Source organism: Coloeus monedula (genome assembly GCF_965178545.1).
Source record: "Coloeus monedula genome assembly, chromosome: 2".
Classification (NCBI taxonomy): domain Eukaryota; kingdom Metazoa; phylum Chordata; class Aves; order Passeriformes; family Corvidae; genus Coloeus; species Coloeus monedula.
In genome coordinates this window covers 69,816,486-69,841,490 of record NC_138782.1, presented here as the reverse complement: position 1 = coordinate 69,841,490, position 25,005 = coordinate 69,816,486, and the positions used below count along the sequence as shown (strand labels likewise).

Sequence of the window (25,005 nt, the reverse complement as noted above, 5' to 3'; positions counted from 1 at the left end):
TTTTGTAAGCATTCTGCATGCAGAAAACCCCTGATTTATATGGAAAGATTTAATAAATCTGGTCAACTTGTGTATTATGAACTTTCCTAATATCTGGACCTGAAATTACTGAATTAAAGCATATGTCTAGACTGCAGGAAAACTACCCTGACTTGTCTATTAATCACCAGAGGTGAGGACCAGATGGAGTGGTGTGACTGTCTTTTGGCCCAGGTTTTCGTCCCATGGATTTGAAATATGTATCTGAATGCAAGAGCACTGCATTTGAGTGTTATCATAGAGCAACAGCTCTCCTGAATTCATGGAATTGTCATGGACTGTCTTACCCTCTGTCTGATGTATGAAGAGCCACTTGAATGCACTTTCTTGTGGTAGAAAGTGCTATCACAAACTATAACCGTGCTTCCCTCTGCTGGAATCTATCCTAGTACTTTAGGGCAAAGTATTTGCAGGTTGATGTGTTGTTGATTTTTCTTCTCTTTTTTGACAGCTCCTAGACTGTTTTGTCATCCCAGTGGTGATACTCCTCTCCTGGTTCTTCTTACTGGTACGATACAAGGCAGTACATTTCATTGGGATTGTGGTCTGCATTCTGGGCATGGGCTGCATGGCAGGAGCAGATGTCCTCGTTGGGAGACAGCAAGGAGCAGGTAAGTAAGGATGGATGGGTTGTATGGCCAAGTTCTATTCAAAGAAACCATTGACCATTGTGTGTCAGACTGGGGCCAAAAAAGGGGGAAATTTGGCAGGAAGCTCTGTACCTTCATGGATCCAAAGCACTGCACCATTCAGTTGCCTCCTTGTCAGAAGGGCAAAAATGGGTCAGCACTTACAAGTCAGCAGTGCTGCAAACAGGTTTCTTACAACACAGGTCACCCTTTGTGCAAGCTGTGGGGACAAGCTAAATATTTGTAGTTTCATTCTCTTTTGGCTTAGCTGTTGGATTGAAAACCTCAATAGCTTCCCTTCCAAACTGACTAATTTCTGAGTTGTAAGCACCTCTCACATCCACTGTGTGCTCTTACTTTTCCTCAAGTTTGCTTGCTTTTCTACAGAGGTGGGGTCACTGGGTAGGTGCTAAAAGACACCGAACCTATATATTACCAGTCGGGTTTTGCACACAGGCTCATACTAACTTTTTGGGACTTGACTGTAATATTTTTGAAAATAACCTCCTTGTGTGTAAAATGTTCTTCTTTTTTGTGTGGCATCATATGAATAATGTGTGTGTATCTATTAATGCAGACTAGACAGAGTTAGATTTCATCGATCAACTTGCCCTGTCACATTGATTTCTCTAGTGCCAAGCCAAATTATGTGGGAAGGCTGGAAATTCTTTTCAAAGATTGTCAATTAGGCACAGTTTTCATTCTTAATTAAAAGCACTGAATTGTGAGCAGAGCATAATACACTGGGATTTAAAATTCTTGACTCAGCTTTCTGAATACAAATGCAAGTGCTGTAAAAACTGCATTTGCCGGAATGCTACTAAATAAAACAATGGAGTTTGTGACAGTGCTCACCATATCTCCCTGTCCCCTTTTATCTCTGTCCTTAATCCTGAAAGAAGACTTATAGTTCATTGGTCTCCTCCAGAAGTAGCCCTGCCTCAGCTAAAAAGGAAATAGTGTACTCTGTATTGTGCAATCAGCCAGCCAAAGCTGCATTGGGAATGGTTGTTTTCAGAGGAATTGAGACTTCAACCCTGGGTTCCAGAAGAAGCATCCTGTGTCCCAGCAGTCTAGAGAGTAACATGCTTGTGCAAGTGAGCTGTGGACCAGCAGGAGCATGTGGGGCAGTGGAAGCAGGCAAGGAACAGACTGAAGAACACTGACACTTCGCCATCCAGCCGCAGTAATTAGATGTGATTTGCCATGTTCATTATTAAAGCATAGGTGTAGCTGTTAAGTAAATTTGTCCAGAAAAAATCTGCTAACATGCATTATTGCCTTTTAATTTGGACTACACATGAAAAACTGTGTCCATGCTTATTGCTATGCAGAGACACGGCTGATTTTTTACTTGTTTTAGTGGCATAATGATGTTATTAATAATGCTGTCTTTAAAAGAGTAAAATATATCATCTGGTTTAATTTCTTTGAAAGGGTAAAACTATACATTAAAATGTACAAATAAGAAGAATTAAGGGCAGGGGAAAAAGAACAAAATTGAAACTCTTCATTAAGAGATTGTGCACCATTTATAGGATGTTTCCTAGGACTGGGCAAACTAAAGAAAGGAAGACACCGAAAACAATGATGCTTTGTTAGTCCTCAGTAAATGTCTCTATTTATCTTATATTTTGGGGGATAAGAACTATTGACACCTGTGTGCCCCTGTTGACCAAACTGCTTACTGTATTAGAAGAGCCATAAGGCTCTGCTAGGTACCCACAGCATAAGGCAATTTAGCCTGCCAACACTTACAGTAAGGGAACATGAATTTAAAATGTATCACTGAGAGATTAACAGGTGTTTTCCAAACTATCTGCAGGAATTAGGTATAATGTGCACACATGCTTTCAATTTTCAATAAATATATGATCGTTTACCTCTTTATTGTATCTGTACTGATATTGTGCACTTTACTCAATGGGAAAAACAATTGCTATCAAGTATTTAGTGCTTTATCATCTTACGTGCCAAGTATACTTGAAAATAACATTATTCTTCCCATGAGTTACTTTTATACTTCTGCTCTTGCCATACACAGTGGTCCAAGCCACAGAGGTCTGTGTTTCATCCAGGTTTTCAAAGCACATCCTAGCTTTAACGTGCAACAGTCTCTGAAAACCAGTCACATCAATCCTGTTAATACATGTGAGTCTATGTTCAATTTGAAATGGAACATGCTGAGAATGATTTTTAGATATTATGTTCTTCAGTAACTACAACCAAAAGCAAAGAGAAAGACCTCTTAATGGCAGGGGCGAGGGCAAAAATGTGACAAAGAGGTGTAGTGAGAGCGTGAAAAGAAATCGTGCCAGAACACAGTTCACATTTTAAAAATTTGTGGTTTACTGTAATGCTATAACTAGTTCCCAAAACACTAACTCTGCTCTGGACTATATGACTTCTCCACAGAATATTAAATATGGTAACAATCATTAATGTAAAGCTTGTTTTTCCAGGCTATGCCTTGTGTGTCTTCTGAAGAATGACCTACACCATTAAATTGGTCAAATACAACTTTATTATCCTAAAAGTCTTTAGAATGCCTCTAGTTAGTTGACCCATATTTCCTTAGCAATGAAACCAGTAGATCCATGTGGATATCACTTCCATGAAAATAAGTCTATAGGGATATGTCAGTCTTGGGGGTCAGTTCCAAAGTCTCGGTCTCTCAAGGAAACAAAGATAAGGCATTTGACAACCAGAATAGTAATTGCTAAGAAGGAAAGCAAAAACATATTTTACAACATTTTTTCACCAGGATATAAAGTTTTGATGCACTAACCCTTTGGGTACCATGTATTACTCTAGTCACTGCATCTCAAATAGAAGGGATGAGAAAATAAGCCTGTATAAGCTGTGGAGAAAGGTGAGAAAGCTGTTCAAGGGCATAAAATGGATTCAGATGAAGAGACTGTAGCTGGACCAGGACATTCCATCTCTCAGAAAAGGCAAGAAAGAGACAGATACTGTAAAGGTATATGAAGTCTTCAGTGATATGGAGAGGGTCAATACAGAGTGATTTTTAAATATTTCTCAGAAAATTATGGGATGACCAAAATAATTTTGAGGTGTCCAGCTTAAAGTTAAAAACATGAAGTACTTCTTAATAGTAGACAAAAAATACATGGATTTTACACGAATTGATGAAGAATCCCTCAAGGTTTATTAAATTTGATGGTCTAATGTAACTTCCATCTCAGAAAATGCCTAATCTACTGAGAGCTGGCTGATAAAAGTCCCTCTGTGCTTCCCTATTTGTTTATGCTCTCCTCAGCCACCCTGTGCTGCTGAGTACCAGAGGAGGTTCCAGTGTCAGAGTCCGGTGCTCTGAACAGATCTTGGCTCCCTCTTCTGGGAAAGCCCTGAAGGCTGAGGCTCACACTCAGCATGAGAGCACTTTGGGCAGAGCTGTCGGGGTGTGATGCTTGAGGCCATCCCATCTGTGCGAAAATGCTCAGCCTCTGAGCTACTTTTGTTTCACAGATGCAAAAGGATGATATTTTTGTCCCAGCAGAAGCTCTAAGGTCAAAAGCTTTTTCAGCAATACTTCCCGGAACTGTCAGTGAGTAGCTGCAATAAATACCAAATGAGTGAGCTCAGTGAGGAATCAATGGAACCACTGTGAAATATGAAATGCATCAGGGGTATGAAGAAGTTTTGTAAAGTGCTGATGGCTATTTTAAATTAAGAACATCTTCCATTACTGATTGCAAAAGAAGGCTAAAAGAAGAAAAATAAAAAAACAACAAAGCAACCAAATCTTTTAAAATGGTCAAATATAAACATGTTGCCAGTCAAGGAACATTCAAAACAGAAATTCAGTGAAAGGCTGGATGAGTATCTGAAAAACAAATCTAGTAATGTTTGGTAAATACACAGAAGCCACATCTCATCTGAGCTGAAAAATGTTGGAAACTATGAGAGTATTACTGGGAATATTTTACACTTTACTCCATTCCTACTGTCCTTAAACAACTTACACTTTTCTGGTGCTCATAGCCTGTGTTGGAGACAGGATACTGGATTCATGAACCCTTGGTCTGTCCTCTTATGACCATTTTTATCATCATAAATTTCTTCTCCATAGAAATTTCGGCACCCCAGTTTGTAATGATAACTGAAGGCTTAAAAGAACTCCTTAAAAGAAAAAAGTTGAAAAGATAATTTTAAACCAGTCAGAATGTTTGGTTCCCATTTTAATTTACTTCACTGTATATTTTACAAATCAATTGAAATAAAACTTTAAAAGGCAGGGACATAAAAAATAAGTCATGGTATTTTAAAAGAAAATGAGGTTTCTTTTTTAAAAAAATACAGTTTAGTACTTCCGCATTTCTGCTGAAACTTTTCAAAGAAAAATCCATTATATCCAGCCTTTCAGAATTTGGTTCTGCAGCAATATCTGACAGCTTTGTGAAGCTGTAGCTCTTGTAGAAATCATTTAACAAGCCATATGTGCAGAGGGAATTGCATGCACCAGTTTGCAAAGCTAGGGCCTCAGTTTTCAAGCTGGAACTTGATCAAATGTCACTGTAGCTCTCCCCAACACCCAATAATAAAATCTTCCAAGACTTAAAAAGATTTCAAACAGTCTTTGATAAAAAAGTTTTTTAGTAATTCTATATACCTGAATGTATTGAAAATACATCTTGTTGATCTTTGCATGAGTTAGGTACTGCTATGTTAATTGAACCTCTTTTAAAAATCTGTCATTATCATCACCCTGTCTACACCCCATCCTTCCTCCTCTCTTTCTTGTCAAACAGCTCCATGTGAGAATGAGGTCAATATTGGGTTGTAATGATTTCTTCACTCATTTCACAGGTACAAAGAATTTTTCAGTTGTCCTCAGATCTAAGTACTGAACAAGTTTTAGACTGGTTGAATTTCAAGATGGGATGCAAACTGCTCTATAGAGCTGAGTCACATTCTCTCTGCAAAGAAAAACTAAAGGTGATAATAATAAAGTAAAAAGGATTAGTCTCTGAAGAGTGTCACTTGGATTCTATACTTTTTCTTACAAGTTTTTTGGCATTTTTTGGCTTCTTTTTTCTACAGCAAGGAATATGCTCTCCCTTTGTCTCTTCTAGACTTGGCTGGTGTATTGAATGAAAACTGTTAAAATGACAGAACATTTGCATTCATTTTATTAACCCATATAAGGGCTACTTAGTGACTAAGGAATTAAGTCTGCAGGGAAGAACTTGCAATGCTTTTGGACAAAAGATGGTTGTTTAGAGGCATTCTGATTTTTTTCTGTTTGTCCCTAGGTGAAAATAAACTGATAGGGGATCTCTTAGTACTTGGCGGAGCAACACTCTACGGCATCTCGAACGTCTGTGAGGAGTACATCGTCCGAAATCTGAGTCGAGTGGAATTCCTGGGCATGATCGGACTCTTTGGCTCCTTCTTCAGTGGAATTCAGCTGTAAGTGAGCAGGTTTGAGCCCCAAAGTCATTCAAATAAGTGCAGCTGTAGCCTGCATTGAGATACACTAACCACCTCTTCAAAATTAGCCCTTTCCTGTGGACCAGGTGTCTTCTAATCTTGGAATTTTTGTTAGTTTTCATATTTCAAATTGGTGATTTGAATAGTAACACAAATTTTTACTGAAGTACTCTAATTCAAGGACCAGTGTCTTCGAGTAGTCACATGAAGAGTGAGAAGACACGTCCTATCATCTTAGTGCTGAAAGAAAAGTGGATACTTCATGTGTTAATCTAATCTATGAATAACAAAATCTACAGCTTCCTCTGGTTCTGTTTTATAATTTTAAAAAGTTGCTTTGATTTCTAAACAGGTAGAAAACACATCCCATCAGAAAGTATTTTACTGGTTCGCTTATTCTGTGTAACTACATTATGATATGGCGGAAATAATGAAAAAGCCTTTAAGAAAATGGCCTTTTCAATTCAAAAATATTTAGTACTGAGAAGATTGTTGCATGGATTTCAGGATCTATGGGTCCGGTCTATATGCACATGTACCTAACGAGCATCTCAGCTGCAAGCCTAATAGTTGGAAGGTGGCTTCCAGGGTTGTAATACTGTGACTGATGTAAAAGTAGCCATGCAAGATTGCTGCATTTTGTGCAAGTCTGTCACCCGTGCTTATAACACAGAATGATTGTTATTATTAGTCCAAAACAATTTGCTTCTCTACAGATCTGAGCTACTCTGCTTTTAAGAACAAAGACCGATCAAAAAAGCGCAGCCCATCAATTCCTACTTCATTAGTTCTATTTCTTTAGCTAGAAAGCTTATCTATTTATTTGGGATCTGAACAAGGGTCTTAAAATTATTTATGTTAACTAGCTGCCATACAAGCAGTTCCCTTTTCAAAAAGAGGGAATTTAAGAGCATGTAAACATGCCTAGTATCTTTGGCTAAAGCATTTTTTTATGTGTTTGTGATTAAGTAGATACTAACTGATTCTGATGACATCAAAGCAATGCCCTTGTCTTGCTCTGTGTGTGTAAACTGTCATGTAAATGTCTAGTATTCCAGAATTTAATCGTTGCGCCATTACTCCCTCGTGACCCAAGCAGTTAGTCACAATTCAGGGTCTGTGAGCCGTTTTGCTGGTGAGAAGCTGGTCTTGGAACAAGGCATCTTTGTATAAAGAAGACACAAGTGGAAGGAAACAGTAAGAAACCAATTCTTTGCTGAAAGCCCAAAGGTTTTTCTATTCAACCTTTGGCCCAAAAGCTCGCTCCAACAGGTTTTTTTCCACTGGCCTCTGCAGCTTTTTGCTGATAGTGCTTTTTGGGCACCTTCCGGAGACCCAACTACACTTAGTTCATACCTGTGCCTTTTTCTTACCTTTACCTGTAATGAATAGCAGAAGTCACACTGTTAAGTGTTCACAGAGATTTAATCTAACTAAATCTATCACTTATTTCAAAGAGCTCTTTCTTTGAAACACTACTGGCCACTTTGGTGCAATATAGGACCTTTAGCTCCTCTAAACTGAAGGAGTCTTAGACTGTAACATAAAATAAACATATATAATGCCTGTTATGCAGCAAAGGAAGAGCTAAGGTGTCAGGGGAAACAGTGAATTAATGAGTTGGCTGATTACCCAGACATGGTGGAAAGAGAAGCTTAGTATTTTGAATGTGATTAAAGCAGGGAGGAAGAATATTAGTTTACAAGAGTTGGGGATGTCACAACTACCCAGCAAATGGAGCTAAGATTATCTGATGGAATCACATAATCATAACGTGGCCCACTTTGTAATGACCCCCTGAAGGTCATCTGATTCAAGCTCCTACTCAAAGCTAACTCCAAAGTTACATCGAGTTGCTTAGGAACTTGTTCCCTTGATTGTTTGGTATCTCCAAGAATGGAACTGCCAGTCATGATAGGCAACCTGTTCCGGTGTTTGACTAATTTTTTCCCCCTGATATTTAATCAGTTTTCCACATTGCAACTTGTGTCCATTGTCATTCATCCTTCTGTTGTGCACCTCCAAGAAAAGTATGGCTATATTGCCTGTAACTACACATCATGTAGTTAAGATGGAAAATTTATTGTCGTGTCCCCTTTTGCCCCAGCTTAGCCTTCTCTTCTTCACACTAAGCAAACCCTGCTGTTTCAGCATCTCCTCTTACATCCTGTGCTCAACCTGCCTGACCATTGTGATAGAATTCCACTGTATTCCCTTCAATTTGTTAATGTCTGTCTTGTTCTGGACAGCCCAAAATTGGATACAGTACTCTGGCTGCTGTCTCACAAATCACATCCTTCAGCTTGCTGGTCAGACTTTTACTAACACAGCTCAGGATGCTGTTGGCCTACTCTGCTCCAGGGACACATTGCTGACTTGAATTCAGGTTGATGTCCATCAGGAATCTAAGGTTTATTACCAGAAAACAACTTTCTATCCAGTCAGCTCCCAGCCTGTACTGTTTCATAGTGTCACTCTACCCCAGGTGCAGGAGTTAATATTTGCTTTTCTTGAAATTCATGAGGTTTCTTCTCACCCTTTTCTTTAGATGACATTGTAGATAGGCCACCCATCTAGTCCATACCTCTTCAGTCTCTAAAGATCTTTAAGGAAATCATGTTGGAAACCTTGCTAAAGTTACAGTAGGTTACAACACATCCTCTCATCCATTCCTTCTCCTTTATTTACTGATCCAGTCACCTCACCTCAAGGCAGTCAGCTGGGTCAGGTTTGCTCTTGAGAAGTCTGTGCTGGCTGTTCCCAGTGGCATCATCTTCATTTCCTGTGAATGGCTTCTGGGAAGATTTGCTCCATAATCTTCCTGAAGGTTAGCATAAGGCTGGCCAGGCTATACTTTTTGTTCTGTGTTAAACTGAATGTTGCATTTCTCTCTTTTCAGTCATCAGGGACCTCCTCCAACTACTGCAACCTTTCAAAGTCCTTGTGATTCCAATTCTTCAGTGCCTCTTGCATCACTAAATGGCCACTTCTGGCAAAGTTTCTCTCACTCCTCTTTGTTTCACAGATCATAAGGAATCACAAGCCATAGCATATTGTTTTATACTTCTTTTGTATTGGCTAAGCAATAATATGAAAGCAATGTTCCCACGTTTAAGTTATGTGAAATTTTTTTTGCCAGACCAAGAGACTTTGCAGTTTGTTTTCATTATATTCTTCAGGAATTGCTGATAAAAGAGACATATGCCTTATGCATGCAAAGACATCTGTAATTTAGTTATTTTGCAGACAAAATAGTCTTATTATTCTGTACACAGTATTAGATTTGCCACACATCAGCAGCAAGCAAATTAGAATTTCCAGCATGCAACTCTTTAGACTAGATTAATCTGGAAGGTGCTGAGCTCCTGTAGTTTTATTATTAGACTTGGTCTTCCACATGCCACCTTTTGTACTAGGTAATTTGTTTTTCAATCTGTATAATTCCATGTTTTATACTTGTTTAAAATAGGGCTCAGACCAGCATGCAGAGTTCTGCACAGCAGGATTTATCTGGAAATCACACAGATAGAGAAAGCAGTTACCTGAGTGAAGACCGAGCTTGGGAGATACCTTATCTCCAAGGGTCTGTTTGCCTGGATTGGGTAGAGCTGACTTGTTGCCACCTTAGAATTTTATGGATCTGTGATTTTGATATTAATGTACAATGCAAGACTTACAAGATACTGAAAGTGGACTTTTACAGGTTTGCCCATCCTTTGCTTATTTTCCTGACTTTCACTGCTGCGACTATTTGGTTTCTCTCAGTGTGTAACAAATCACAGTATGCTTCCCAAAGCCAGTCTGTGATATCTATTTATTTTACACTGCAGAGCTACTCTGAAGTGTGAATAACTCAGATAGATACATTATTAATAATTAACATTCAAAAGCTTTCAGAATATTAAGTCAGAAGAGTACAAGGGGATTGAGCATTTAGGGGAATGGTCATGTAGAGCAGGTGTATATATAAAGCTGGAAATAAACCAGGGCAAATTGTATGCTATCACATCTGATTACTGCCCTGAAGATCTTTCAAATACACAGGCATAGGGATAATGCCAGAGTGGGTTAGCAAACTCTGATTGCATTCGGTTCCTACAGGGATTTTTCGTTATAAAGTTATTTATGTTGTTTTGTCCAGCATTTGAATTGAATGAGTGGAAGTAATTTAACTTCTGTTCTCCTCCATCAAATTCTGCCTTCTCTTCTCTTCTAGTGCAATCATGGAACACAAAGAGCTGTTGAAAGTCCCCTGGGATTGGCAAATAGGTAAGAACACACTTTACCTCATTGAAGATAGTTGCTGAAGGAGGCATGGAGACAACCGGTGTTTGGGGAGGTGGCCACAGAGTTTCAGGGGAGCCAATGTTTGTGACTTTTCTACTGTTTACTGCCAAGGGTTGAGCCACATGCCTCATAACTGTTCTTAAATGGTCTGTCCTCCATCACCGTGTTATGCCTTCCTTGCACCATTAGGTTAAGCTTATGAATGCTGTAAGGTAATCATTCAGACAGCCATGAAGTAAAACAATAATGGGGTTCCAATTCTAAGATTCAGTGCAGCATGGGACAATAAATGAGGTAGTCATTAAGAGCCAAACCTTTTCAACAAAAGCCAAAGAAAGAAAATGGAACCTAACAAAAAAACCTAAAAAAGTACTTGCAGTGCGTATTATAGCCTCATAAACTCACTTCCAGGGGGAGCATTTCTGTATGGAAGTGTTTAATTGCTTTCCAAATAGTCCTGGTAGAATATAGCAGATGTGTCCTTTAGACAAGCTTTGGGAGCATTGTGCCCAGTGAAGCTGTTATGGTGTTCTGCCAAGCAGGGATTGCATTTTCCTGTTTCAGTTTGGAAGCTGAGTTTATGTCTCCCTTCTAATTCGTCCAATGAATTATTTGTTTTAAAAGCAAATCGATATTATGGGGAGTCCCTGTAATCACTCTTTCGCTATTTATGACAATAGAAGAAATAAAAGAATACTAGTAGCATAGATCTGATTGGTTGCAGAGGATTCAAGCTTTGGCAGTCCATTGACAATCGGTCTTTACCTAGTCTCAGACTGAACATCAAAATGAAACTCAGACGTGTGCAAAACCAACTGATTATGTGGGGAATCCCTGAGGGGAGGGGATACAAATTATGGAATACAGCTGGTTTCTTTAAACTTAATTCACAATTTCCTTTCATCGTCCTAAACCTTGATAAATACAGCACATTTTTCACAAAACACTGCAGCTAGAAATCTTGGAAATTTGATGGTTGAGCTGAAAAACTAAGTGACAATTCAATTTAAAGTATCCATGGAGAAACACTCTCAACTGTGTACTATAAGTGTATTGGCCTTCTTTAATCTGAGATAATTAGCATAATTGCATCAGTGTTTGTTTATATTTCATGAGAAGGAGCTTAGGGACATAATTAATCTGGTACTGATGGAACTAGCAGTGGTCGTAGCGAATTAATCTACTATCCATGTAAGTGTCGTATATACTTCTGTGAGATTTCTGTTCTAACTCAATATCAGTGAAATGTGCTATTAAAATAAGGTCTTACTTCATCTGTAATGCTGCTAAAATGTCATTGAAAGTTGATTACTAATACTGAAGAGTCCTTATGCTTCACAAGGCTGAGATCATCTTAGCAAAAGCATCGTAGAGATGTACTTGTTTTCTTATAGCAATAATTGGAAATGTGGTGTAGTTGAACATGGATTAAATGGTGACAGTTCTGTAGTTCTCCCATGTCTTTCAGTGCACCTGGTGTACTTTTCATTGCATTGGCAGTGATACAAGATTGTCAAGAAGTGATTGACAAATCTGTGTCAGGGAGTTCACAGCCTTGTCCAGAGTAGTTATCCACTGCGACAGACTCAAACCTGCAGTCCAGCAGAGTTAAATCATCAGCCATCCAAATTGTGGTGATAAAGTCACAGCAGGCAACCTAATAAATAACTCAAGGTGGCCCGTTGCCATCTGCCATAATTGTGCTTTTGAGATCGGATGAGCTACCTTTTAACTGATGCAAATGGTTTTTAAATATAAAGATCTAAAGCCAATCTGTTATGTCTATCATGTTTAAAGCAGGCTGTGGCCCTCCTGGTGTTAATTTTGGAAATTGCCCTGATACATATCATCATCTTCACACTTAGTGTGAATCAATGTAGCTCTGTTTGAATCCTTGAGGTTTTAAGTATTAATACTTGCTGACAACCAGACTGAAAGGAGGATGATTAAATATTTTTGACTGAGTGGTTTCATATGAGACCAAGATGTGTTTTATAGCAATAGATGAAATAGTAACAAATAAATTCACTTCAGTTTTATTTAAGAGAAAAGCCCATTTGAAGCTCCAAGGAAGTTCCCTTTGTTACTGGGGGTTTGAATATTTCTGAATGGTCTTGGTTCCAGTATAGTATGAAAGATCATAACTAATTCCATTTCATGCCAATTAAACATTTGCTTTTGGAGTAAAAGCACAAAGGCAACATTTGTGCATCATTGCACCATGCAACATTCAACCAGCAGGCTCAGGAACAAGACCAGCAGTTCTCAAGTCAGGTTGGTCTTAGTGGTACTTTATTTAGGCTATTTTAGAATGGTCCCTAGGGACAGATCCTGCCCATTTGTGTGAAGACAGCAAGTCTAAAGAGAAATGGAGAAATACTGAGGGACTGGGGCTCGTTCAGCCTGTGGAAAAGAAATTACCTACAAGGAGGTTATCAAAAGGACAGAGCTGAGGTCTTCACAGGAGGATGAGAGACAACAGGCAGAAGCTCAAGTGACAGATTGAGACTGGATAAAAGGAAAATCTTCTTCACACTGAGGACAGGCAGGCAGCAGAGCAAGTTGCCCAGAGAGGTTCTGGAGTCTGCTGGGACTGCAGCACTAGTGGCAATTCCCAAGGCTGCTATTTGCACTGCATGGGTACCTGAGGAGGCTGAGGCTTCAAGCTGCTGACTTAAAACATATTTTTAGTCTCAGAACCGGCCCTCTAAGAAGCAATATCTGAAAATCATATGATGTTAATATCAGTTTTTATTATCACCGCTAAATGCCACCCAGCTGGTGGATTTTACATGTATTTTTAAGCTGTAAATTAAATGCCACTTTATATTCACCTCTGCTAAGACAGCTACAGTTCAAGCAATTTTCCACTGGAACTGAAATGCCCTTTGGAAAAGCAGCCTGTGAAGTCCATGTAGTTGTCTGTCAAATAATGTGAACACCGAGGCAGTACCATAAAATTATACCATAAGTTGAGTACATAAACCAGCAAAGCTGTGTTAAATCCAGACAGCAGGAGGCTTGGTGGACCAGCTGGTGATTTGCAGGGTGTACTTTGACAATGCTGACTTCTGATCCAGAATGGCTTTAGTGCCTGACCTGTTCTTCTTAAGCCTGAAAGAAAAGCTGGCTTAATGCTCCGGTATGCAAACAATTTCCCATTGACCAAAACTACACTCCATATGGTGCAATCATTTGCCTGCTACAGAAGAGTTGCAGAGTTTGAATAAAGCACCTTTCAAGCACTGCCCAGAACTTAATTCTGTTACCAGTTTACAATGCATGCCTTATGAATTTGCTGCCTATAGGTAAAATCAGTTTTTTACCATGATGGTCCATATTCTGAATATAAACTCAAATTCCTTATCATGCCATAACATGTATGGACACTGATAGTTTGTGTCTGCTGAATTTGTTTCAGTTGAATGTACACTTCAGTTCATATGTTTCTAAAGGATTCAATCTGTCACAGCTGATTTTGTCCTTTAGATAGCTTTTCTAAAGAATTTTTAACTAGATGGACCCATATGCTGATACATGTCCATTATATGGCCTTTTTATTTTTTTTATCCTTTCTAATCCCTTAGAGGACTTTGGCAATCAGATTTTCTATAACTTTTAGCCAATAACAACACGTTCTGAAGAGCTGGCATCAGTCTAAATTTAGGCTCATGCACATATCCATTGGGAATTCTGTAGCATACGGCAGCCTAAGAAATATCATTTGCATGAGAGCAGATGAGTAAAATGTTTGCTGGTTTTTTAACTTCATATTGATTAATTTGCCTTGGGATTTATCAAGTAATAACTCAAGCAATTAATTCTTTTCCAGTAAGTTATTTAGGGTTTTAAATATATTTAGATTTTCACTGTAATGTATTTTTATTATATTAGTGTCTAACAATCTAATTTGTGTGAGGCAATCTGTAAACATGTGACAGGAAAGAGTTTCAGCTCACAAAAGCTTTATTAAGGAAGGCAGACAAAAAGGAGTAGAGGAACAGAGGTTCAAAACTATAAAGTAATTTGTCAGTTTTGGTGGCAAAGTAGGACTAGGACCTCTGACACCTGAGTGCTGTCCTCATGCATTCATCCATTTGCTCATTAACTCCTCTGCAAATAATTTTGCATTCATTTTTTGGGTCCATTCACAGAAAATACTGTGTGCTCCATCCAACTCAAATGAACTCACTTGATGTTGGTGACATTCAGCTCCTTAAGAGACTAGATTTGATATGTCCAAATGCATAATTATGTCCAAATTCATGTTGGACATGAAGTAGTCACTGGAAGTATAAGACATCAATTTGAAACAACTCTGCTGTTATGGAGATCCCAAAGGACATCATTTCCACTGTTGGTTTTCACTCTCTATATATGTGTATACTATTAATTGGAATGTTTCTTTGACAAAGCATTATTCTTTCTTCTCCTAAAACACAACCCTCCTCCTCCTAACAAAGTCATTTCTGCAGGCTGTGGAAGGTCACTTTGCTTCTTGTTTCTCTTCTGCAGGTTTGCTGTACGTCGGCTTTAGTGCCTGTATGTTTGGCCTCTACAGCTTTATGCCAGTGGTCATAAAGAAAACCAGTGCTACTGCAGTCAACCTCTCCCTACTCACAGCTGACCTGTACAGCCTCTTCTGTGGATTATTCCTCTTCCACTACAAGGTATGTGGAAATGAGAGATGTATTTGGGGAATAGCAGTATGCCTGAAGGAACGTCAATGCAGGGCAAGGAAACAAAAGAAGCCTCCAAGCTTTGCTAGGTCTAAACAGTAAAAGTGCAAGTTGATTTTTTTACTTCAGGCTTCCTACACTAAAAACAATTTTGTTTTATAATTTTGAGCTCATTTGGTCTTTCTGTTATAAGTTTTAAGATATGAGTACCTGCTATGATTCAGTGGCTGATGATGCAGTGGCTACACTCCATCATTATTTTCATCTTACTTATCAAAGCATCAGCCACTGCATCAATAATTTCATCTTACTTATCAAAGGTAACTTTCAACTGCTGTGAACAGACCTAAGGTGGCAGCATGAAGGGAAGGACTCTCCCAAAATTCCCATAGATTTTTTTTGCCTGGGAATAAGGTTGTTTCATTCATACTGATTCTGAATTTATAACTAAATTGTCCATATATTACACCTTTCTGTTGGCCATACCAGTGGCTTGCCTCTTATTGTAAATGCCAAAATGTGCAGCATATTTGTGTTGAAGTCAAACTTTGACCTCCCAGGTCCTCTAATACTTAAAACACCATGTTGTACAGAACCCCATTTGACCTCCAGTTACAAGGAATGGCACTTCATTATTGACAAGTATCCCCCCCACAGTGTCCATCCTGTGAAAATAACATTGTGGTGCTGGAAGCAATTGCTTTGTATCATCATTTATTCATAGGAGGGAGGTTACTTGATAGCTAAAATTGTGTTAGAAGTGTTAGGCAAAAGAAGGCTTAAAATTCTGAGTGTCTAATCAACTCAAATCAGATTTTGTGATAGTAATAGTACCTGAATGAATCTGAATGAGACAGTGAAAGTTCAAAGCTTCAGAGTCCAACACAAAATTGTTTGTCACTATTGTCTTTTATTTTGGTTTTTTGGCTTTGAGAATTTTGAAGGCAGAAGAGAAGCAAGAATAGAAACAAAAATTTGACTGAAAACACAATGTGGGAATTGTCTGCTGCTTTGCAGCTCTGTCTCATGGTGATATGGTTTCTCCTTCTTTCTGCCTCATGCTTCAAACCCAAAGTGTTTGACACTAGGTATAAGCTGAAAACTGTTATCTGTCCCTAGCAATATTATTTGGTACCATAGACAAATATATTTAGTGGTGTTAGTCCACTGTTTCTAAGAAAAATTACTAAATTACACTGTAAAAGGCAAATGTGATTCTGAAAACAGTGGTACTAGCAAAATCAAACTCTGATAGAGGGAGAGACTCAAAAGGCAGCAGAGGCTGGACAGCTCTGTGCTCAGCATTGCTCAAACATAACAAAAAAGGCAATTTTGCAAATGCAAGCTTTAAAGTTCAGGCACTTGAAAGGCAAAAGGCACATAAAAAGTTTGATTTCTTCCCTGTGTCTAGTTGATGGATACATTAGCAGAGCCAGGAAGGCAGAATTTTCAGCTTTACTGACACCCATCTTTCTGCAAAAAGTGCATGTCAGCTCTCATCCGTAGTGGCATCTTGGTCTCTCTTTAAGACTGTATGGAAAAAGTGCTCAAGAGTAGAAGGCTCAGAACTGAAATGGTTTTTGGTTGAAAGCATCCATCTCAGCATGTGTCCTGATAAACTGGTTGAGTTCCACATCTGAAGTAACTGATGGTCCCCTCTGCCCCTTGCTCTTCTTGTTAGAAAACCGAAAATCTCATTCTCCTATGGTTGATGTATATATCATGCTGTCACTCTCATAAACTCTTATCAGACTGTTACTTAAACCTATTTAGGTTTTTTGCCCCCACTGCTGTCCTTGGCAGACTTTCAGAACATTACTTCTCCAATAGTTACAAACCTCCTTATTTCCAGCATAAATTTACTTGTGCCTGGTTTTGGTCCATTCGTCTTCCTACCAAGAGTATCCATTAACAGGAAGAATGCTCGTCTCCATGGCATTTATTCCATTGGTACATCAGTAGAGAGGAATCGTATTTTCTCTCAGTCCCTACTTCATTGATCAGAGCAAGCCCTTCTCTGCACCTCATCTGGTTGGATTTCATCCTCTCTGAGACAGCCCCTTCAGCTTGAGGTCCTGGTCCCTCCAGCACCTGGTGCAATGCTTTTGTCTCTTCTTCTCTAGAAAGCCAGTTACCCCATAGATAGCAAGCCTGCATTGACATTTTTCATCACTGCATTTCTTTTGTGATTTGTACTCATCCTGCAGTCCATACAATTCACGTGTCTCTCCTTTGTTCTTCCCAGCTGAAGTGTTGATAAAGAGAAGACCTTTATCAGGGCTTTGTGAAAGGACCTTTACCTGAAATGTAGCATCAACTTCTCAAGCTGTCAGTGTCTCCTTTCACACCCTTCAAACTTACATTGCAGACAAAATTTGAAGAGAGAGGCTGTGTGCGAAGATCTAGATTTAAAAGTCCACTTAGTTATTTGGTTTCCTCTTCACTTACCATGTTTTTATCCTTAGATGACCTCCTCCTTTCCTTTCTGGCTTGCTATCAGGTAGCATTTTATCTGAGGAAGCAGAACTGTGAAATGTGTAACTTGCACTCAATAATGAAGTCTAGTATGTTAGCATTAAGTGATCTAAATTAATTCCCCTCCTAGGACTGTGTACACTTGCTTGTTTCCTAGCTTTTAAAGAGCTGTTTCATTCCTAGCCCAGCTGTACATCTCATGCAGCTGCTTCTGCTTTTTGCTGCACTGGCCAATGGGCACAGCCCCACTTCACTGGGAAGCAAATGGGTTTATGCTGAAGTAGAATCAACTGAGTGGTTTAGTGTCCCTTGCAGAATATCATTTTATGAGGCTTTCAAGAAACAGTTGTGATTTTTCCCTGTGCTGCTACTTTTATCACCAGACAGGTTTATTGCACCCTTAGCAGTAAATCTATGAAAATCCATGGACAATGCAGGAAACAAGTTTAACTGGGCTTTAGAGCCTTTGAAACCAAACTAAAGAGAAGATTGCCTTTGAAGTATTTTGATTCATTAGCATTTCATTTTTGTATAATACAGCCTTGCAACATCATTACATGCAAGACATGAGTGAGTTGATAAACAGCTGCATCTCTAGTCTTACCCCACATGCAGGCATCTTCCTAGCACATTGAACACTTCCCAGGCCCATGGAAGCCAGATATTCAGCTTGTTAACTTGACACAACTCTGGTGATATACATGTAATTCAAGATGTTAATTGTTCAAGATTTTATTGCATTAAAATGTAATAATATATAGCTTTCAATTGGAGATAGATTACTAGATTGTAATGCATCATTCTTAAAATTTCTTGCATCCCCCAAATAAAAGCTGTCTTTCTAGTTCTTCTGTAATCAGTAATTGATTCCAAATATTCCAGCAGATGGAGAAATGTGTCTGCCCTCTTTGGTAGCTCAATATCCACCACTGCCTTAGCATTTAAGTATACAACGCCATATCTTCAATACTTTTTTTTAATTCTCACCATATTGACATGTATTATACAGTTTTTATGTTCAAAACTTTCCTAGCTGTCTGTTCTCATTTTACCTTCTTCTTTAGCACAAGTAACAGGACTGTCCTTGGCCGTTCTTTGTTATGGATACGTGGACACCAGTGGTGCTAAAAAATTCAGGGCTGCCTCTCCGGGTGCACAGGGTTAGAACTTTTGTATAAACATGGGGGCATTTTTTCTTAGGACTATTCTTTTCTACATTTCAGTCTTAGCCTTAGCTCTTTTGTTATGTGAACTTTAGACTTATTACTTTTCCTTTGCAAGCTCTGTGTTGTCTGTACTCATTCTAAGCAAATTGGGTTCTCACTAAATAATCTAAGCAGTTTATTTTATATTTTCCAGCAGCTAGGGCGTGAATACTGATTGTGTCCTGGACCAGCAGGTTGAGTCACACTGTATTATATCATTACCTAGCAAGCCAAGCACAATCAATTATATTATGCATTGGCAAATTCATTCATTACTTTATCCAAGATGCAGATATAAAAACCCAGAGTTTCTGGATATAGTAGCAATTCCCTAATGAAGAAAATGCATGTATTTCATAATAAATCAGGGAAGCCATGCATCTTGATTTAGAATCTCAGAGAGTATCTGTGCAAAGGACTTGGATGCACAGATAAACATGATACTCAAAACCTTTCAGAACCAGAAATGTGAAATTATGCTAGGTGAAACCTCATTTGCTGATACTCACTAATGTTTCTAAAAATTACTTTTCAATGCTAATTCTAACAGCATCCCTCCAATGGAAGGGAGCAGATGACAGCCTTCCCATTACATCAAGAAATAAGCCATGCAGGAGACTGGGGTTTAACCAAATGGAGAAGAGAAGGTGCAGTCTGGGGGAAGGGGGTTCCAGGTTCTTTTTTGCCAGCATGGATCCTAAGCAATGCCTGTGAATTTGGAATTTACATAGTCTTCACTGTAGTGAAAATGTGACCCTTGCTAGAAATATATGCTGAAGCCAGTGTGAGATCTCCTGCTGTCTTTGGTGCACTTCAGTTCATTTTCCTAAATTAGGAAAGCCTGCCACTCAAGGAATAATCTTCAAAAAAATTCAGTTTCATGACTATACAGATGAAACCTTATTGTGACTCTATATGCTTCAGGCAGTCCTGAGTTTTGTTGAAGCAGGATGGATACAAAGTCTGTGGGTTGATAGCAGGAGTTAAATAAAGTTGGTTTGGTTTGGGGGAGGATTGTTTGTTTATTACTTTGATTTTTATTTCGCAGACATCCGTAAACATCTGAGAGATTTTTCCCAAACCTCTGATCTAACTAAGAAAATACTTCAGTTTGTGTTCTCACCTTTTTTTTTAAACTTCCCTGAAAGCATAAGCTGAAGTCAGTAAGATCCTATTCTTTGCTTGCACTTGTTAGGGAACTAACACCGACCTATTTTAAACTTTGACAGTGGTGTTGTCAGTGGTGCTGTCAGTGGTGCATCATTATTTCTAGTGGAACAGGCAGTACAGGCTAAAATACTAGTTTTTTACACTATTACTTCCTCAGTCATATACTTTAAAGTACTTTCCTGATGAAATTGGGTATGCAAGCTGCTTGACCCATAAATTTTGTGTTTGAATGGAATTTAATTGCACAGGGCTTTTATCCTTGTGAATACTTCTAAGCCTTTGATAATAATGAGGATATTACTGGTTAATTCTTTATGTCATTGGTAATGTGCAAAAACCTAAATTCATGTTTCCTTTCCTTTTCCAAAGTACTGAATTTCTTACGTGGGGACTCCCTCTCAACAAGTCTGCTCCCATGAAGCTGTACTGTCTACATGCCTTTCATCGAAGCAGCATCTCAAAATCTTCTTTTTCACATTTCTTTAAATTTATTTATTTCATTATATATATATATGTATATTTGAATTTCCTCCTCCAAATTATAGTCAATTAGAAAATAGTTAGGTGTCTGTATTTTAAAAGCTGCCTTGAGGTGGAAAGGAGTTAGGTGTGTCTTAGGTCACATTTGAATTACTGTGACAGAAAGGGCCCCATCCACTCATCCTTTTTGTGGTGGTGCAGGATGGCATACAATAAAAAAGCTATGAAGTAAAATGACAGAAAAGAGTAGAAGCTGGAAAACTAAATGCCTCCCACCAAGATATTGCACGGCCTGATAAATTTTTAACAACACAGCACAGATATGGAAGCTTTTTCAAAATGCTGTATTTCTAAAAGGATGTCTTCCTTTCACAGTGCTATCTTGCAATAGATTCATTAGTTGCAAAGCATGAATAGTGAAACATGGATACTCACTCTTTGGAAGCCATCAAGAAGGGTGTAAATGATGTGGCATTCGTATTGCAGGAGTTATGATAAAAGCTTCAATTTCAAATATATTTTTTCAGACACTAGCTCATCATAAATGTCAAGTTTTCTAGCTTGTTTTCAGTGCTTTTAGCTTGGGATTTTTTTCCTTTGGTCTCATGTTAGAAGACTGCACACAACAGAACTGATTTGAAGTTTTCTAGGAAAATGCATTTTTGTTGGAAAGGCCTAATTATCAAAACAGAAATGTTGAGTAAGCACATCTTGATCTCAGAGTAGTCCAAAGGAAACACCACCACCACCCCCCTTTTATTGTGAGTAACTTTTGAATCACATCTTTCTGTGTCTCAGTGTCACATCTTCCTGCATACCTCAAGTGTTAAAATGTAAAATTTATGGGACTAGTGAAGAAATTATTAGGGAATTGGTGTGTTGGTGGGGAGGAGGGGTAGTTCAGGATGCTGTTTCAGTTTGCATGTAATTTGAAGTCCCTGCTGTCCAAGTCAGAAGAGGTGATCCCAGAAGTCCCTTCTCTTCCCACCTCTGCACTCAAGCTCAACAACACTTCAGACATGTGAGGGCTAGAACAGCCAAGGGGAGGCAACAGCATGGTACTGGAATATGCAGTGGTATCCTTATGTTTAGCATGTAGCCTCCACGTGTCAGTCATTTTCATTTGGAGTTATTCATTTGATATTATTAACTGGAAGGTGTACACAAAGCCAGGTGTTGTAACAATGGGCTTTGAGCCCTTGGAAACAAGTAACAGCCATCTCACATTGCCTTGTTTGAATTAGTTTTGTGTTCTAATATAAGTAAAAAGTTGTTCAGAGATCTCTTAAATATACCACAAGAGTAGATTGTGAAGTATAATTGTTACAATCTGAAGGAAATAAATAGCTTTTAATTCCTACACAGTATGAGAGTTTGAACACATTAGGGGAAATATTCCTGTTATTGGAATTAACTCTTGGATAATAAATCTTCAACAAAACCATATTGATTTTAAAGGTGATGGTGAATATGGGCTGAAAAAGGAAATCTCGGGGATCACAGAATAAAAAATGCATAATATCAAAGAACCAGAAAATGGATTGCAAACTGCAGAGCAAAAAATATTGTAGCAAATAAGTACCTTTTTCTTTATCACAAGAAAAAATGCAGGCAGAAAAAACGTACTAAAATCATCCTGTCTAAAGATAAGGATCTTACTGACAACATACTTTTTCTGAATGATGTTCAGTGAATATGAAAACAAAGACCAAGGGGCTAAGTTTCATAATTACTTGCTAGGGAAAAAATCAGCATAAATGAGAACCTCAGCATTTCCCAAGACAAGCATACATTTGAAGACAAGGGAGTACAATGAATGTGTTGAGTTACATATCTCAGTAATAATTTGCAACCCAGAGGAGACAGCCAAAAAAAAAAAGTCATGTGTTAGCAAGGCAGCAGTTGCATTCAAAAGTTAAAACAATTTTCAGTTACTGAAAATCTGCAATATTTTCAAATTATGATTCTTTTAATTGGATGCTATTTTCACCTTTGCATATGGAAATAAAGACTGAAGTTCCTCAGAGATATAGACAGAATCATCTTTGAAAGAAAGTGCTAAGGGTTAAATACAATCATTTCATTATAAAATTGGAGATTTGTTGTGGAACTTAGTTCATCTTTATTTCAATAAGTGACCAGAAAAGAAGGTGGAAGTGTGCAAAGAATTATGTCTGGCTTACAAATTATGCCATGGTCTATGAGCTGCCAGGAAGGAACATACGTAAAATCTGTTTTGGTGTATGACTGGATTGAAGTGCTTATTCCAGTTGTGCCTCCTACCAGCCAAATCAGTGAATGCTACAGACACACAGGGTTAAAGCATCCACATCAGCTTCTACTTCCTACCAAAATGGAGGAATGGATCAACATGCAAAAAAACCATCAGTTAGGAAATGTCGCTTCTACATTTTTTCAATCTAAGCAGTGGAGTATTTCATTAATTTCTAGAACATCTACAAAAAATATCTTCTTTTTGTCTAAACTCTCCTTCCCACTAAACTGGAAGCTTTCAAACCCATGATATGGGATAGGTGCTGGACAATCAGCACTGCTGACAAGCAATTTCATTAGCTGGACTAAACTACTGGAATTATTCCCACCACCTACATGGGTTAAGTTTAGCAAGGTAGAAGGCTAAGAAGGCTCATAATGGGTCTGAAGGAGATTTTAATAGCTTTGACTTAAAGTAATCTGAATTTTATATCTTAAGGACAGGAGGACAATTTGTAGGGGAGAGCTCCAGATGCAACTGGACAAACCATCTGTTTAAAAAATTGTTAGAAATAAACAGAAAACAAGGAATCACAAAAGAAAACTAATACTGTGCAGGTAAAAAAGAAAAGAGTGAAGTCTAATTTCTGTACAAGATAAACCAAGCTTGGCAATGAAGAAAAAAGCAGTGAAAAGTTCTTCTTGTATATTAAGAGAAGAAATAGTTTTGCTATGCAAGGACAGTGGAGGCCAAAATTAAACTACCTTTTTCTTGGCACCAAAATAAAATTGGGACCTTCTGTCATATTCAGTAAGGATGAGAGTTAAGTGCGAAGGCAATGCACCATCTTTAATAAAAATGGAAATTACTACGTCAGACGTGGAAACAGAATGCAATAATCTGAATGCTTCAAAGCTTATGAATATAGACAGTTGGAATAATTTGATATGGAGTAGACAATAAAATCGGAAGTAGACATAATTAGGGGCATGGAGATAGATGGAAAATTGGATGAAATGCAAGCTGGTTCACAAAAGACAGATAATCCATTCTAAATCTGATGTCTGTCTGATAATTTAACAGATTTTTGTAGAGAGAAGTCAAATGGTAGATCTGTTGAACAGTGCAGCACAGAAAATTATCAGTTAAGATAAAGAACAGGATTAGTGGTGTAAAGATTGGAAGCCAGGTGAGAAACTGGCTAATGAGTATAAAGGACAAGGCAATGCACTGAGAGAGAAATAGCTTGCTTGAAGGAACTCACTGATGGAGGTCCCAAAGAGTTGGTCTGAAGACCAGTCTTGTGTAGCGACTGTAGTAATAGATTTGGCACCCTCAGTAGGAAGAAGAATTAGAATAATCAGGCAACTAGAACTGGCTGACACTGAGAAATGCTGTGAAGCACAGAGTGTGAGGCAGTGTCTGTGGCAACAGATGGGAAGAATTTGAGCACGATTGTGACAAAGCTGTTTCCAAATGAGTCTGTCTAGGTATTTCTGGTATTGATGGAGAAGTGCTAATGCCATAGGACGGGACAACTTACCATCTCAGGGACAGCACTTTGCTAGCTGTAGCTATAGATTTTTTTTTCTGTCAGCTCAAGAGCACCAAACAGGGCTGTTTCTCTTATCTGCTGCAAAGCCTTGACAGAGCAACCATGTGTCTGCTAACAATGTACTGAATATGCAGATCCCCAAAAAATCTTTATTGTATGTGACATAGCTTTGACAGGTTGGAAGGGACTATGGAACCTTAACATATATGAATTAATCTGCAAATTCACAGGGAGAAAATGAGAATTATGTGATCTAGTGATACATAATGATCTATGGGCGGAAACTGAGAATGTGTAGAAATTAGGGGGGATTTTTTGGGTATCATAGCAGGGAGGTTCCAGAACAATTTCAAATAGGTTAGTGGGAAGTGAAAAAAAGCCCTAATAATGCTTCCATGAGAAGGATTTGCCAGATGGAATATGGGATCTGATTGTAAGCAATAATGGGGGTTGGATTCGCCAGTTTAGGACACGCTCTCCATTCTGATTGCCTCATGTGCCTGCCTTGGGAGTCGACTCAATTGAGAGCTCTTGGAGCTCCTGAAGTTTGGCCTCTTGTTGCAGCAGCAAATGTGTTACACTACAGAGAACCCTGACGTGAAACAGCCATGTCACACTCCCTCCAGACAGCTGGCATGGTCCCTCATGGTGATAACTGCAGCTGCATAGTCCTTGTTTCTCAGGGTACGAGTGCTCCCCATTTGTATTGCCAGGAGAAAAGGACACCATCTGGGAGGGAATTTCTACAGGAATATATTGTTAGATTCAGCAGAAAAATGTGAAAAAAGAATCCAAGATGAATCAGTTATTGTAACCC

At 38.5% G+C, this 25,005-nt stretch overlaps 1 protein-coding gene across 1 annotated transcript in view; it reads left to right on the top strand.

The window, feature by feature from the left end:
- The window catches only part of SLC35F1 (solute carrier family 35 member F1), a gene marked incomplete at its 5' end in the record, with an annotated part of 226,762 nt that overhangs the window by 193,251 nt on the left and 8,506 nt on the right, over nt 1-25,005 (top strand). Inside the window, 4 exons of the mRNA XM_082302686.1 lie at nt 491-650; nt 5,945-6,101; nt 10,339-10,391; nt 14,925-15,079. Coding sequence (XP_082158812.1) covers nt 491-650; nt 5,945-6,101; nt 10,339-10,391; nt 14,925-15,079 — 525 coding nt within the window. The remainder of the gene's footprint in view (nt 1-490; nt 651-5,944; nt 6,102-10,338; nt 10,392-14,924; nt 15,080-25,005) is intronic.